Source organism: Vicugna pacos, chromosome 3 (genome assembly GCF_048564905.1).
Source record: "Vicugna pacos chromosome 3, VicPac4, whole genome shotgun sequence".
In the NCBI taxonomy this organism is placed as follows: domain Eukaryota; kingdom Metazoa; phylum Chordata; class Mammalia; order Artiodactyla; family Camelidae; genus Vicugna; species Vicugna pacos.
The window spans coordinates 75,101,140-75,118,368 of record NC_132989.1 but is presented as its reverse complement, the minus strand read 5'-3'; the positions used below and the strand labels follow the sequence as shown (position 1 = coordinate 75,118,368).

Sequence of the window (17,229 nt, the reverse complement as noted above, 5' to 3'; positions counted from 1 at the left end):
GATTCGTAGCAGCCATGATTTCGGAGAACGTTTAAGAACACGTAGTTATTTTTCTTCTGTTAGATCCACGTAGTGTTTTAGTTCTCTTAAACTGACCGCTCATTCTGGCAAAGTGAAAGTTTGTATTTCACCCAAAAACACTTTCAAAAAAGTTGCCCCTCCCCTGTTAGAAATTACAGGTTTAAATATCCTAAGGAAATATAACTAGATTTTGCCATTTTCCATATACTGAAATACATTTACTTACTTACTTCTGCCACCCCGCATCTGAAGTAGGTTTTTGCTTGATGCCAACACCAGCCATCCCCCAGGTGCCTATGATTTTTGCCAGATCTGCATCAGCATGGTGGCTTAAGAGAAATTCATGATGAAATGTAATTGAGTGATTTTACATTGGCCATGTGATCTCCTTGACTTTTCTCGTCACATCATGGAATTTTAAGAGCTAGAAACTATTTTAGAACTTAGGTAAACCTTACCACTTGACTGATACAGAAGTGAAGACCCAGAGATAAATTTTCCCCAGTCTATTTCTGACAGATCTAGAATTCATGTCCTTACCTATTGTCTGGTTTTTTTTTTCCCCTACTGTGACACAGTGGCTTTTCAGTTGTCTTTTGTATGATACAGTAACAGTCCTGCGTAGGTGTGGCATTTAATAGTGTTTTTTTTTTTAAACAAGAAGTCACAGAAAGGATGCAATATGTTATGAGACCCTAAGTTTTAGTTTCTCCAATAGATTACATTCAGGTAATACCCAGAAAGTATTTTACAGACTAAAATGAACCCGGCTTTAAAAGACTAATTCAAAAAGTGGCCAACAGGGGGAAACCTAATACAGCCTTTTGTATTAATTCATTTAACTTCTAGCCCCTTTTAAAATTACTACCCAAGCTCCTTTTGAAGCCAGCAAAAAACATCTGTTGATTTATTTATAGCCACAATTTCTAAGAATCATATTCTATAGCAGATGAAAAAGTAGTTGACAGCTCGTAATTCATAAAGTTACTAAGGCCTAATCTAACAGAACAAAATGTACAAAACCAGCTCCCGTGGTGCCGGCCCTATCACTTCCCTTTCAACTGAAGACTGAAGTTTCAGCTGCAACAGAAAAGTGGAGCCGAGGTTGTTCTGGCTGGGAAGAAAAAGGCCGCTGGGAGCGGAGGACACAGAAAGGGGGGCTGGGGTGAGGCCTGCCGTGACCAGTGATTGCTCACACCCCTGGGTCCTTTTTCATTAACATCACAAGTATTTCCATTGTAGAAAACCATATTTCTGACCATTCTCACTTCTCACTGGGAAGTTTGAGCAGGGTGCTACCTACAAATTGTTTTTTTTTTTACTTTGTATTTTCTATCAAAAATCAACATCTAAAGTATTGATTAAAGTGACTGATGGAATACTTCCGTATCTGGGCCAAGCTGAACTTTTTACTTGACTTGTCTGCTTTGACCACTTGCTTATTGGACATTAGCCACTTCCCCCTGCTGGCTTGTAAGCAACTATAAAAATACACCCACTCCTCAGATATCACCGATCTATTATTTTTTGGCTTGCTGCTGATAATCTTTTGGGGAACATAGATTTCTTTCTATAACCAATATGTATTTTATATTTTACTTCTGTTCTATCTGTAGGACCTCCTGTGTATCCCAGTTTTTTTAAAAAAAAAAGTCTCTGTAGCATACACATGGTATAAGTAATACTATTTCTTACCTTTTGCTTTTATTTGAGAATTTAATGATACGATCCAACTGCTGCCCAGTTTGACCCATCTAAAATTGTTATCCTTAAAAAGAAATTCATGTCCAGAACAAGTCCATGGATTTCTCTAGCTGAGAGGTGAATAGCCTCTTGTTTATCGTATGATTATCGTATGTTGTGACGTGGGAGAATTTATTAGCTGACTGGAATAATGTTTGTCTGAGGTAGTGAAAGTACTGCTCTATTTTTTTTTTTAACTTTGATTCCTCACAAAGTTGTTATGGTTGTGTTTACTTTTGTCTCATAATTGCTACCCTTTATTGTATATGTGGATAGCTTAGTTTTATATCGGTGATTTTGTAAAGCATTTAATCAAAAATATGATTAAATACTGTCTTCCTTTCTTTGTCTTCTGCATTAGATAAGAAATTTTCTATTCAGTTATCTTCAGCCCCTTTGCCTTTCTCGCCTTTATTTTCTTCTTCCCAGTCCTATAGACACGTCATCTTTTTCCTTTTCTCTAGCTCTTTGATCATGAACACTTTAAGCCCCTTCACATCCTTACTAAGCATCTTGTTAATATTTCATTTTAGAATCCTTTGACATATATTACTATATATGTGTGTGTGTGTGTGTGTCTATATTTTTTTGTAAGTTACTTACTGGGCCCTTTCCCCATCTGATTATTAACCAAAATAAGTCCATCTGTACCTTGCTGAAAGTGATGTTAGCCAACTATATTTAGCTAAATAAAATCCATTACATCCTTGGGGAAGAATGTGCTTCATTTAGCCTTATGAGAAAATATTTAATAAATGCTGGCCTGAAAATATTTAGCCTGGCGGGCGGAGTGGCCTGGCAGAGGTTCAGTCTTGATAAAGCAGAGGTGATGGTAAGAGGCTGGCCTGCCAGTCCAGGCTCTGGTGGAGCAGATGCACCTCGTGTTCTTGAGGGTTATAACGGGGTGTCTCCTTGCTGAGGGTTTACCAGCAGTATTCTGCAAGGATTTTCTACCAGCTTCCCAATACTCTGCAACCTGCAGAATGGCGTCAGGCAGCACGTCTGCCTGGAGAGGCAGTGAGATTCCTGGAGCGGGGATGGCCAGCTTTGAAGTCCATCTGTTCTTTAAAATCCTGTCTTTACCACTGACTGCTAGCATGTCTTCAGCCAACTTGCTTCACTGTGCTTAGCCTCAGTTTCCTTGTCTGTAAAATGGGGACAATTACAGTACCACGCGAGGTTCCGCAGACTGAGATAAAGCACACACAGCGTGAAGCACTTTCCAATGTGAATTGTTCAATACTTGGGAGCTATTGGTAGTAGTAGTACTAGCAGTAATTTGTCAGATCCGCCTTTCTATTATTTTCTAACCCCACATCCCCACCCCCACCCCACCCCCAACACTCAATTTAAAGAGCTGAGTCGAATGTGGCAAGGTGGGAAAAGCTCTGGTATGGGCGTCAGGAAAACTGAGTTCCAGCCCTTGGCCCGAACTTCTGTGGGACCTTGGGCAGGTTGTGACCCGCGTGGTCTCTCCCCACACAATGGTGCACGCGCACACGCACGCACACACACACACACACACACAGAGCAGCACTCTCTTTTGATATCTAATAGGGTATAGTAGCAGGTCTAATTCTATTTGAGAGCTAGACCCTCTGAGTCAGGCAGCATCATCTACCTATATAAGTTGAGATGCTGGGCCATGGGATCTGGTGTAGATCAGCCCGTGAAGCCCAGGGCATTTAGGCAACAAGTTATCAGTGTGAAGGTTAAGCACTGGGAGTCTGTCTCCCACAGCGATCTGGATATTCTTTTTCTGACTGGCAGGCTCACTGTCAAGCCTTGCTACTCAAAGTATGGTCTGAGGACCAGGAGCGTGCGCACCACCCGGGAGCTTGCTGGAAATGCAAAACCCCAAACTTCACCCCGATCTACTATTGGATTATTATTACACATCAAAGGTTATTAATACACATCAAAGTTGAGGAAGCACCTCCCTAAACTGCTGCCTTTGGGGACATGTTGACACAGGATGCTTACTAAACACCTAAAGAATTGACATTGACATTGATTTTTTCCTAGACTTACATTTTCTTTCCTTTCTTTGGGTGTAGCATGTTGATGTACGTGGCTCAGTCTGTCATGACAAAATACCATATTCTGGGTGGCTTAAACAACAAAAAAGTGTTTCTCAGCTCTTCTGAGGGTTGATAGTTCTTTTCTTTGATTTCCATCCAGGCTTCCTTAAGTCTGCCTGTTCCACCTCACTGGACAGATCTGCATCTTTGGCACCCCGCTCCGCACTCTCTCCTGGGTCAGCCAGCGTTCTGTTTCTGCGCTGTTAGTTAGTGACGTTCCAGTCTACATCAGAACACTTCTTTCTGGTCTCTGGTTCCACCAGTAGTATCTTTCTGTCCAGTTTCTCTCTTACTTCTGCCCTCTCCTGATCAGAGGATCCTTCAACTCTTGTGAGATCGGGGCTTCTCAAGTTACATGGGAAGACCCTGCTTTATTATTTGTGAGCATTTCTAACATTTCCTGCTTGTGACTGTGAAACCCATTATCAGATAGAAGTGGGAGAGAAGTGAGTGCCTCCACGGCCCCCCTGCTGAACCCCAAGGGGAGAGCTTGGCTCACCTGGAGCCCCCACCTCCCTCTTGTTAACTGGGTTACCATTCCTTTCTCTTTACGATGTTAATTATCTGCAGTTCAAAATATGTTCCTGTGAGGGTGAAACTACTGAATTGTTTGTTTGGGGGGAAGTGCAAAAACTGCTATTATCAGGGTCGTTTTACTTGCGGGCACCAGAAAGTACTCTGGCTACCCACTTGTCGGGTGAGCATCAGTATCTGTGTGTCACATGACACCCTTATCACAGTTACCCTTTAAATTAGGGAGTCTTGGCAGGAAACTTAGGGAAACTCATCACAGGTTTCTTCCCTTGACTGGGACTTGTGGACGCTGATAGAAACAGGTCCAAGTGGAACTCAGGAACATTATTCATGAGCTTTGTTACCAAGTGACTTAATTTCTGTCTCCTCACCTTTTAATTGAAGTTGATAAGGAACTGCTATGAAAACGAAGCATAAGCATGTCTGTAAAATACTTTGTGTGCAAGTGTAACTCCCAATTGATGTTCAGTAACAGTCGTTCCACAAACAGTCAAGCACCCATTGTATAAATGTCATGTGATTTCCCCATCTTTCCTTCCCTTTTGGGGCCTCTCAGTCACACACCATATGCAATCTTTCTAAGCCAGCAGACCAGAGGATCAACTTCCCTTATAAACCATTAGCCTCTGAAATCCCAGGGACTCAACTGTAAATTATTTTCCTGGTGTATGTGTTGGAGGGGGGGGTCCCTTTCTCTTCCCCATTTATCTCCTGCCCAGCATCTTAATTTGCTATATGCTGTAAATTGTAATCTTTAAATCAGACTCCAATTTAGGTGATAAGAATCACAATTAATTAGGCCAGACTGTCAGAGATTAAGTATAATCTTGCATCTCAGTTATCTCTTTGGCTAAGGCCAGCAGAAGCAAAGCTGTAATGTCTGCTTATGTTTGATAAAGTCTTTGCCCGTTTGTTTTTTTTCCTATACTAGTCTCTTCTCTAGAAATAAAAATTAAATGAGCAGAAGATCTCAGATCCCTTTCATTTGTTTTTAAGCTGTGGAGCAGAAGAGATAAACCAGAAGATAAACTTAAAGATACTAAAGACTAATTAATTAGTTCAGGGTATCTGAAAAGATTTGCAGACTTCTTGTTTAAATCTGTTGACAACCCTTTTAATTCCCTCCACCTAGTTATGTCTGAAAACAGTGTAGTTGTTTTCAACTGAAGATTGACTTTCACACCTTCTCTTTCTACTCCCATTTTCAGTGCCCATATTTTTTTTCTTCTTCCTCCCCCAAAAGTCCTTGTTTTCACCAAATTCAGTATCATTCCAACTTCATCTTTCCTTTACATTCAGAAAACTGAAGTATAATAACTCAAATAAATAGTCCTTATAGGGGAAAAGTGCAGTATATTCAAAATCATGTGATAACTTAGACATGGCTTTTGAAAAGATATTGAGCATTTCTATATAGAGAAAGGCAAAATGCATGCCTCCTCTACTAAATATACTTTCGGTTCGCCACCTTAAAGTACTGAGAATTCCTTCTCTCTCAGTCTTTCATAGTAGTTGCTGGTCTTAAAATTTGCCGTTGCAATTGGGTATTTTAAAAAAATCTATTAATAATAATGAAAAAGATTACATGAATAATTCTAAATTAATAATAGCTACCCATTAGTTTGTGTTTTCTACATTCTGGGCACTATGCCTACGCATGTTTGTTTTTATGTTCATTTAATCATTGTTACACTTAAAATTATTCCCATTTTCCAGATCAAGAAACTGGGGTTCAAGTTAACTGATACACCCAAGATATATCTAGTAAGTGGCAAAGCCAAGATTAAAACTCAGGTCTCTTTGGCTTTAAACCTGTGCTTTTAATAATTTAACCCTTGATTAAACAGGTGTGTTCTAAAACTAAGGAACCCATAATTGTTTTTTGTTTGGTTGGTTTTTCAGGTTTTTTGGTTTGTTTGTTTTTTGCTTTTAGTTTTTTAGCTGCATTATCTTAGCTAGGATTGGTTATGGCTTTGCTCACAGAACTTGAGAAGTTTAAACGTTCAGGGTATTAACTGTTATAAGCATAAAGTATAAACGTGCTTATAAGGTTTATTTAAGAAAAGTATTGGGATTTGTTAGATTTATACCCACCAGAATGTACATTTTTCATTTGGAAGAATGAGAGAGATTCAGGCAGAAATAAAGTTTTGATTCAGCAACAGTTAATAAACAAACATCTTGATTTAATATTGATCCTCACTTTGCCTATACATTTTCTTCTCTGTGTGTTTGTATTATATTTTAAAAGGTAAGTGGCAGTTTTTTATGCACTTCCAAGCTGCTTCCATCAGTAATGAAATACTTGGCTGGGGCAGTCTCTGGAGTCCCAGAATTTCAGCTTAAATTTTCCATTCATCCCTGCCAGGCACTAACTCTGAAATATCTTTTTTTTTTTTTAATGGAGAAGGCTTCCAAAAGGTGCAGCTGTGTGCTGGTTTCATCTTGCACTTTGTAGCGGTGTTGGCACCCTTTAAAGTGAGGAATGCCGTCTCCCACACACCACTGGTGCCCAAGGACTGTTCAGGCCTGTCCGTGTCAGTGGTTTGGGAAGGGCCTACGTCGGGAGAGAAGGCTCTCTTCTGTTCCATGTGATCGGTTGTCACCAGGGCAGAGGAGGAAAGTAGAACTAGTGGAAAATGCAACATCTGATGTGTCATCAAAAGTTCTCCGCAGCCTGGGACCCCCATTTCATCCGCGTTCTTGTTAGAGATGGATTCCTCTCTTCTTTTGAACCAGTAAACGTCTTGGCTTCTCTGCCACTTTTAGACTCTTCTGCTGTTCTTTCTTGTCTTCTCTCCTCATCAGTAATACTGATTTCTTTTGATGAAAAATGATTCAGCTAAGTGAAAAACCAGTGTTGGATTGTAGTAGAGGAATCTGAAATTCACCCAGCGTTTTAAGATTAGACTTGGCTTTCCAGACTTATACACTGGATACAGCAGGATTCAAAAACCAAAAAGCATTCCTCAGTCAGGGATAGAAATCTGTCTGGAAGGCAAAATCAAATGAGAATTTATATATAAACTTGGTGAGGATTCTGCTCTGTTAATTTGTATTTTGTTTAATAGCCACCATCTATGATCTATATATTTTGGATTTTTTTTTTAAGTTCCATTGTGGTTTAGTTTATTGAACTGTATGATGTGGTACTTTATCATGGACTTTTCAAAGAACGACTTGCCAAATTTGGTACTTCGTAACGATTGTCATTTCCTGTTGGAATTTCTTAAAATGGGTTCTAACGGAAATGTGACTGTTGGCCCTGTGTAATTAATAAAATTAAAGGAATAGTTGATTGTAGAATTGTTGAAATAATGAATCTGTTGCTTTAGAGTGCTTTTTAGACTTTCAATGTTAATTGATCCTGCTGTGCAAAGTAGAAGATGGGAGTTTTAAAGGCTTCTTGGGTAAAGCTTCCACATTCCCTGTGTTTAAATATTTTAAAGGGGAAGTGGATTGAATCATAGATGTTGTATTAGAACATGGGAAATCCTTGAATTGTTGGGGTTTTTTTTTAATTTTCTCTCTTTGTAAAATTTACCTTTTAAAACTCCTGTTGCTTTGATCAGCTATGATAATACATTTGGGTAATAAAGCTTTTCAGTATTAAAAATTCAGTGGTAAATTTGCTATATTACAAAAAGGGTACCTGTCCCTCCCAATGTATACATCTAGTTTTTTTTTTTTCTTTTTAAAGAGTTCTGGGGTGCACTTTGAGCAAGGTTCCAGTGTTGTTGCAGATACCTGATAGCCATCACAATGCCTTTTAGAAACTACATGTAGTACTTGTACCAGTGAAACAAATGATATTTTGTAGCACAGGATGTGGAAAGTAAACTACCAGTTTTTGCCACAGAAACACTGAAAGGACTAAGGAAATGTTTTTGTTTTTTTATTTTTCCTCCTCCTCCAAGCTGAAGGGAAGAAATAAGAGTGATAGAAATGATTTTATGTATAGTATTTCCCAACCCAGTAATGTTAACAACTCTTGGGTGCATATTTCAATCACAGGTGAAATTTTTAATTATCACTTAATTCAACTTTCATATTTGCCTGCAGAAACGATCGTGTTGATAAGATTCTGGGAGGAGGTAAACCTTTATTAAGTAATTCCACTTTCACTTGCCAGCTTCAAAGATTTTTTTTTTTAATAGAAAAATGCTTGTGTTAATTCATGAGGGAAGAGAAAGGAGAACTAGGCATGTTCGTTGGACAAGTGTTGTGTGGATGTCTGGGTTCATGTGTTTACTGTTTCATCTCGAGCTTTTTGCATCTTGCCATGTGCTGAAATCTCTTAAGTTTGAGAGGGCTAAGGAGAAATGCTCCAGGGAGTCCTGATTAGTAACATTTCTCTACAGCACTTCTCTACCTTTCTGTGTTCCTTCTGTTACATATGCTGACAGGATGGTATTTCAGTTTGCTCAGTGTTGAAGGCATTTATAGGGGAGGATGTTTGTGTGAGCTGATAATCTAAGGCAAAGGGAAGTAGTTTATAGTTTTATCGGAGGAAATGAAAGGCTATGCTCTTTCATTTTACAGTATTTCTTTTCTCTATTTTACAGTGCTTTTAATTATAAAGTGTACAAAACTTGCCAAATATTTGTGTTTTAAGTTCTTTTCAGGTGTACTTAGATGTTAACATTTGGGCGATGTCATTGCTGGATTTTTTCAGGGGGTTGGGGAGTCACCCACATGGATTTGCTTATCATAATAGCATGTCCTAAAACTTGTTACTAACACAACACAGGCTGCTAGCTCCATTCCTGTTCTGATTCTGGGGGTTTGTAGTCATCCCTGGGAATCTGTCGTTCTAGCAGGTTCCCCAGGTGTCCATAGGCTCAGGTGGTGGAGGAAACAGATGAAACAAGGTTCCCACGCAGCTCTCTGCATAGCGACTGTTGGAAAGTCGGGGACGTTATCTGTCCTGCTTTTATGAAGTCCAGAAGGTGTTCAGGTGCTTTTACAGTAGGGAAGAGTCACCCAGGGAATTGAGTGATACTTTGTGTGCCCTGAGTTCAGGTTTGATAAGTCCCATGTCCGGATGCCCTGTCCTCGGGGATGGTTTTATAGTGGGGGTCTTCGTAGCACAAAGTCAACTCCGGAGTCAAAAGGGGCCCTTGCTCAGGTGATAGGACGGCATTCTTCAATACTGTGCTCACTAGCCACACATAGCTGTTCTATTTTAAATCCATAAAAGCTACGAATTCAGTTTCCCAGTTGGAAGAGCTACACTTCAGGCGCTCATGTGCTGCTGCCCTGCGGGACAGCCCCGCGCACGGAGCACTTCCACCGTCGTAGAGCGTCCTCCCGGAGAGTGCTGCTACCGGGTTCTCTCCCTTAGCTTAGCTCTTCTCCCTTCATCCTGGGTAACTGCAGTGGCTAGCAGAGTTAGGTGGCGAGATCACATTACTGTCTGTCTCAAGGAATACTGCAACCTAAAAGCATCTAACATTGCAGGGTTTGGGTTTCCAAAATGACGTAAATCATACTTAATTCTCTGAGGTCAAGATTTAATAACATAATCTTACTGTGCTAAGGTATTGTGAGTCTGTTATTTTTCTCTGCTGACTCAGTATTAGAAAGCTGGGCTTCATTAGAAATTTGTTTAACATGGTGTATGGCTTCTAATAAGGAATCACACCACTGAAATCTCACTGGAACAAAAGTGCCAATATTTAGTCTTTCTTAGATTATATAAACTATTCCTATATAAGGTTCATCACCGTGCATTCTTAAGTGTCTAAAACGCTACTTATTGGTGGCTGATAAACAGTCTGGACATGTCGGTGTTTTCATAAAGACTGTCATTTACCTACTTTTGCAGTTTGAGAAATTTGAGATGAGTATGTTTAGCTCCCCCTTCTGGTGTATTATGAGGAAAAAAATTTTTACTTAAGATGGTTTTCTATATATATACTTTTATTTCCCATATGATTTCATCCCAGTGGTGAATATAATTTATTTTCAAGTGAGGTCTCTAATTTCCAAGTATTTCAGCATTTTCCATATGTCTTTCTATTATTGATTTAATTTTAATTCTACTATGGTCAGAATACATGACTTATAGTATTTTGATTCTTTTAAACACTGAAAGTGTTAGCACCGTACCTTTAGTGAGTATTATGTTTGACTTGAAAAGAATGTGCTCCCTGCTACCAGCTGGAACACTCCATAAATGTCAACTAGGTCAGGCTGGCCAGCATTGTCACTCCAGGCGTCCACATCCCAACTGATCCTTGTCCACCCATTGTACCAGCCACGACGAGAGGAGAGCCAAAATCCCAGAGCACAGCCACGCATCCGCCTGTCTCTCTCCCCAGTTCCACCAGCTTCCTTCTTTTTTCATTCAGTGTAAAGCTCTGCCATCAACTGCATACCCATTTAGGACTCCTGTGTCCCCCCGACTAGTCCATCCATCATCTTTCTCTAATGACTCTCTTTACCTCCAGCAAAATCCACCTCCCCGCTGCCAAGTCTCCCTTGTACGACACCAATACAACATCCCAGTTTTCTCTGGTTTCCTGTATTTTTGGAGTGAAAATACAATTAACAGTATAATGCTGAAGGGCGTTATTTGTGTCATCCAATCAGATTTTTTTTGACTTTTGTATCATTTGGTAAAACATGTAAATAAACCATGGAAAGAGTTTACGAAAGCATCACATTTCTTAAGCTATTAACTGACCAAAATACATGTAAACAAATACAGGCTTTCCAACAGCAGATATATGGGGACTTAAATTTGAGTGTCACATGGCCAGGGACCATTTGTCTGGGCTTTGTATCTGCCGCTAAGCCTACCCGACCTCTGTGGGGTTGGGGCAGTAGCACGAAAGGAGGCCCGAGCACTTGCGTCTCAGTATTTTAAAGTTACGTCGTGTTAACAAACTGTTCAGAAAATCTGTTCTGTCATCCTGCCTGGATAGTTATTTCTTCATGACAAGGAAGCCAGATTTGAAGTTAAATTTCTTAGGTTTGGGTTCTGAGTTCTGCCCCAGAGCGTGGTGATGTGGGGAGAGCTGGCTCCCGGGCCACCCTAGCTTGGCCCTGCACTGCCAGGGCCTCACACAGCCAAACTTCATTCTGTCCTGAGCCCCGGCCCACTCCGAAGGCCGAGGGGGCACCCCTGCAGGGAGGTCTGCCCTGGGGAGGGTGGACCTGGGGAAGAGGCCATGAGAGGCACTGGCCAGGAACCCTGGGATTCTGGGCGGCATTCTGAGTGTGTCCTAGGAGAGAAGAAGCTGCCACTTCCTGTTGGCCCCCAGACTCATCGCACTGTGGGAAGAGGCATAGTTGCGGGGCGGCCAGGGAGCAGCCTTCTAGAGCTCAGGGCCCAGCACTGGCCGTCTCTGGTTCCAGCCTGAGTTTGCTGCTGCCCCAACAGCACTCCATTACTTCGTGTCTCAGTTTTCTTCCCTGTTGTCAAGTGTACTGGATTCAGCATAACCCGAGGATTTTGTTTACTTACAGCTTCGACGCTCCCAGACCTTGCAGAGCAGTTTGCCCCTCCTGACGTCGCTCCACCGCTCCTCATCAAGCTGGTGGAAGCCATTGAAAAGAAAGGTAATCTGACTGGTAGCCAGGATCTGTTAACAGGGGGCGGCCTTATATCGTGGGTGCTGTCAGGTATATATGTCTTGTGGGCATTCTTTGGATACACTTCTTGCCACCTGTGCTGGACACCAAAGCTCTTTGTTGCCATGAGCTGGGGAGATAATCTTGGTCTGACTAATAACTCCATACTAATGTGTAGTTACTGAATGGAAGCTGTGAAAGTCTCCATAATTGAGTAAACTCAATTAACTTGCTCCTTGGTGGCCAGATGATTTTGCCAAAATTATTGACAGGCCAGCTAAGATGAATCGTAGGAGCTGACTTCCAAGAATATCTGGTGCACATCTAGAATAGATACTGGATGGAAACTGGAACATCTTGCTGGCAGCAGGCTCTCGGGTTCTCCAGAGAGATGTGTTTTGCATACTCAGTCTGTTTCGTGTCCTAGGTCTGGAATGTTCAACTCTCTACAGAACACAGAGCTCCAGCAACCTAGCAGAACTACGACAGCTTCTTGAATGTGGTGAGTGTCACGGAACTACAAATACGTGAAAGATGGTTCTTACCTGTCTGTTTCAGATAAAACACAAAAAACTTGAACCAACCATGCAGTGTTCTCCGTTTGAAGGGTGCTCAGAAATCATACACGCTTCCCCTCTGCCCTCTTCTGGTAAGAGTGCAGACCTTTGATGTCTGTCTCCTGAGTTGGGCATGTGTGCAGGCTGCCTGCCGGTACATTGGCTGTCATCACAGCCACAAGCCTCCAGGTCCTGCAGAAATTGCAGAGGAGAGAAACATCTTGGGATTTCTCTAGCTCTGCTTACCTGCCATCTTTTTCTGACCCTGCCATTGGCTACATCTAATTCATCTGGACCAGTTGAAAAAATATTTATGAGTCTCTGTCATTTAACAGATGTCTCCAGCTTTTTTCCCTTTCTCTTTTTCCTTTTCTTTTCCTTTTCCCTTCTTTTCTTTCTGTCTTGCTTCTTTCCTTCCTTCCCTTTTCGCTTGCCTGCCTTTTCATGCCATATTTACATCAAGTAACATCATGGTATTGTGCTAGTCAGTAGTGAGCTGGTAAACCAGCTCTCTGGGGGCGTGGTGAGAAGCCCTGGTTTGTGGCATTTACCCATTTCTGTGGTTAATTTCAAGCTACCAGCATGTGATCACTGACCTCCAACGTGGGAAGAACTGTGCGCCAGTGCAAGTCGAGTCTAGCACACCCTTGGTTAAATGACATCAATTAATCCACCAAGTTGGTGGCTTTAGTCTTTGTTCCCCCTCCCTCCTTTGCCACACAGAACAAAACTGTACAAATGTGAATATCTTTACTTGCCATCATTCCAACAAGTCATCTTCTGTAATGACTTCTAGACCTCTCAGATCCTTCATTTCCTTCCAATATTGGGCTTTTTTTTTTTTTTAAGAAAAATCATTTTCTGCCTCACATTATTTTAACTGAATTTGGATGCTTGGACTAAAAGGAATGAAACCCAGTTTTGGAAGGAGTACTTTCAGAAGTATAGTTGTGCCAAGAGTGCCCAAAGGATATTTAATAAATGAAAACTTGAAGGGTAAAGCAGCTTCAAAATGAAGCAGCTTATAAGAATTTCTAGAAAAGATGTTTCTGGGGGGGGGGAAAGGAGATTAGATCTTTATCAGTCAATAGTTTCACTTGAAATGCACCGCCTGAATGTTTGAAGCTTAAAAAAAATTTTTTTTAACTTTTATTTTTCCTTTGTACATAGAAATCAGTCTTAACACACACACAGGGCATATCCTCCCACACATACAGAGCAGGTCATTAGAAGTTGACTGGCAGAAAAATCAGGGTGAAAAGATTTTTTTTTTTCTAACAGCTTTCCCAGGGTATTAAGGAAACAGTGAATTTTGTCCTAGCCAGTTGAAATCAACATACATGTTTTGGTCAGAAAATCGGTCAAATTAAACATGTCAAAAGTCACAGGAAATGTTTAGACCTCAGAGACCGATGAAATGGGAGTTGAGAAACAGTGGTTAAGTTTTTAAATGTGACCCAAAACAAAATGATACAGTTAGGCTAAAAAAAAAAAAACAAACCTTCACACCACCTGTGAGATGGAATAAATAACCCAAATTCACGTCAACAAGAGATTTTGACAACTTTCCTTCCCCATATGAGATCAAAACATACGTAGAAAACTGGTTTCACTTGGGTTCTGTGCTATAAAAGTGAATTTTTTGGCAAAACAAAAAAAAGATTATCTCAAGTTAGGAGGAGTGGATCCTCCAGCATGGTTTCCAGCTTGAGGATTTTTAGTCCATAAAAAATTGTAATATCCTGGAGGAGGCTCAGACCGAGAGAAGTCACTTACACTGAAAACAAAAAGCATGGCTTTTAGCCAACCCTGTGAATTACGAGTGTCTGAAAAGGACAGACATGGTTGGAGGACAACAGCCCCCTTTCATCAGCACCTGCTAAGTTACTGTATTTCATCCACACATCAACTTTGTGCTCCCAAGTATTAGTAACTGCTAATGGGAAGGCTGTGACTTTCATCCAAAGTGGTTCTGACTGTAAAAGTCCTTATTCTCTTTTGCCCCCACTATACCTAAAATAAATGATTTCTTTCTTGTCTTGTTTGAATTTTAATGGTGTGAATTTTCTTTTTCTCTCTTTTTTTTTTTCTTTTTGATTTCTCTTAACCTGAATCAGGATTTTTCTTTGAGTTCTCATCACAGGGAAAAACACGTGTGACTGTGTGGGGATGGGTATTAACCAGACTCATTGTGGAGATCATTTCACAGTGGTATATATGACTGTCAGTGTTGTACACCTGAACCTCGTGTAATGTATGTCACTTATGCCTCAGTTTTAGAAATCAGGCTTTTTCAACCTCAATACTATGTAAGGATGGATAATTCTTGGTTGTAAGGGGCTGCTGTGTGCCCTGCCGCAAGTTCAGCAGCACCCCTGGCCTCTCCCCACTAGATGCCAGTGAGACTCCCCCCTGGTTATGACAGTCCAAATGTCTTCAGCTATTGCCAGATGTCTCATGAGGGCAGGGGTGGGGCAGCAAAATTGAGGACTCTGATTGAGAGCTGCTTCCTTAGGTAGAGACCGTTGGGGAGGGAACTCTGTTCCAGTGGGAGCAAGGGTGAAATGTTAGAGAGTTTACTGGTTGCCTGTCATGAGCAGACTTAGTGAAAAGTGGGGTGGAAAGGGGTGTGAACTCCCCCATCCCAGACCTAAAGATTGTGTAGCTCTCTCTGAACTAACATCCGAAGTCATCACGTAACAGATGTGTGTCACTCTTGGAAGAACACCTTAGGATAGCTTTTATGCGGAAAAGGAGACTTGGAGTACAGAAGTCAGAAACTCCCAAGATGCCCTAGAAGTTATCTTTTTAAAAAAAGAGTAAGAGACCATAATTACAACGACTCTAGTGGAGTCAGACACAAGGTGAGCTGATCCAGAGGCTTGAAATAGGATCTTCCCATTTAGAGGCCGCAGGGCTCTCTGGAATACACCTCACGTGTTAGGGAAGGGCTTTGGTGAATAAACATCACTCTTAGGACTTGCTGTAGTTCAGCCCACAAAGGTTTAACCAGCGCATTGTCTCCTGAGCACTGAGGGATGGGAGAAGAGCAGGTGAGAGCCGCAGGCCCCCGCCCTTGAGGGACGTCGGTCTAGGAGAGAGACACCTGGTTACTGCGCTGTCTGGGGGGCGTCATGATAGAGGGGTGGCCCCTCAACAAGCACGCACACAGAGGAGGCCACAGAGACCCCGCCGGAGGGAGGGGAGTGCGGGAAATTTAGCACCTTAATGTTTATACCTCATTGCCAAATGGCCTTTTTTAGGATGAGCGAATTAAGTAATATGAATTTGCTGGGCAAAGTGATACCGAGTGAAGTATACAGGGGGCGACTTCCCTGGTGGGGCGGCAGCTTGCCGTGCAGTCAGTGGCTATGGGATGTTCTTACAGGGAGGCACACACAATTTTGTCTGGAAGTCACAATGGTAGTTGAATTACTGTCCATGTGGATCCTTTATGCAAAGACCTCCCTAGTCCTGCCCTTTCCCCGACTTGTTAAAGATGTGATATGCCTCTGGTTAGTTCTGTGTAGGACGTTTAAGTGACTGAACCCTTTGCTTCTCCACCTTTTAATTCTCTTCCTCAAACTAATCTGTCCACATTTTCCACAAGATGGACTTTTTAGAGCTTTAAAAGGTGTCATCTGATTGTCTTTCATAAGATCTGCCCACTGAGTGGGACAAGTTTGGCTTATGAGGACGACATATCCAAGGGACTTCTGTAGGTTGCAGCTCAACAGGGAGTGCGAACACCACGCGCGGTCCGTGGGTGTCCGGGTTGCTTCCCCTTCTCATGCCGAACACCTGGGAGTCAACTTTGGTTTTTCTCCCATCCTCTCCTAGACCGCAGCCCCAGTCAGTCACCTAGTTATGTCATTTCTTGATAGTGGCTCACACATAATTCTGACTGTCCTGGAATTCTCAGGTTACCAAAAGTGGTGTCAGCACTTCCAGCTATTCTCCTTTCCGACTTATTTTTACCACCACGATTGATAAAGCTCCTTAAAAATGTAGCGTTTTGCTCATCAGCTCCCGTTCTCCTGAGCACAGGAAGCTCCAGGTGATTTTCCTCAAGGCACCTTTCCCATCAGTAGTGTGCGTCCTTCAGCAGCTGTGTGGTCCTTCCTGCCCCCCAGCTCCCTTTCTTTCCGCCGGGCGCTGTGCCTCGCTCTACCCCAAGTACTCAGAGAGTGGCGGTGATTCATACCACCCCAGTGTTCAAGTGCCTGACCTCTGTTCCAGCTGAAGGATTTACAGGACAGGCTGCTGGTCTTATCTGAGAGAGTTCAGTGCCCACGAGTTAGACTGGTAACACCTTCTTCAGAATACCCTGTCAGAATTAAAGGGAATCATTCCACAGATGTTCAAATTATTTTTATGGGTATTCTAGAGGTGGACTGCTCAAACCGTCTAGTATCTTACTGTTTAATCAACCACTCTGTGGGTTAAATTTATATTAATACTCATGCAGTATTGAGCAACTCAAATTTTAGGAAATCTGTGGATTTGCGTTTCACATTTTTTCCTCCATATTTTCTTGTTGTGGTTTTAGGAAGTACTTACTACTTGAGTAGCCATCCTAGACAGAACCGTTCTCCATCAGGGCAGAACCACCCTCCGGAACGAGTCTGGAGATGCTGTGGGAGCTGCCTCAGCTTGCTAGGGCTGCCGTGACAAAACTGCACAGAATGGGTGGCTTAAAACACAGAAGTCTATTT

At 41.8% G+C, this 17,229-nt stretch overlaps 1 protein-coding gene across 4 annotated transcripts in view; it reads left to right on the top strand.

Moving 5' to 3' along the window:
* PIK3R1 (phosphoinositide-3-kinase regulatory subunit 1) overlaps positions 1 to 17,229 on the top strand; it is a 562,158-nt gene that overhangs the window by 523,016 nt on the left and 21,913 nt on the right. For all 4 annotated transcript variants that reach the window (XM_072958567.1, XM_072958568.1, XM_006197540.4 and 1 more), the window contains 2 exons: positions 11,853 to 11,945; positions 12,385 to 12,459. In XM_072958567.1, coding sequence (XP_072814668.1) covers positions 11,853 to 11,945; positions 12,385 to 12,459 — 168 coding nt within the window. The remainder of the gene's footprint in view (positions 1 to 11,852; positions 11,946 to 12,384; positions 12,460 to 17,229) is intronic.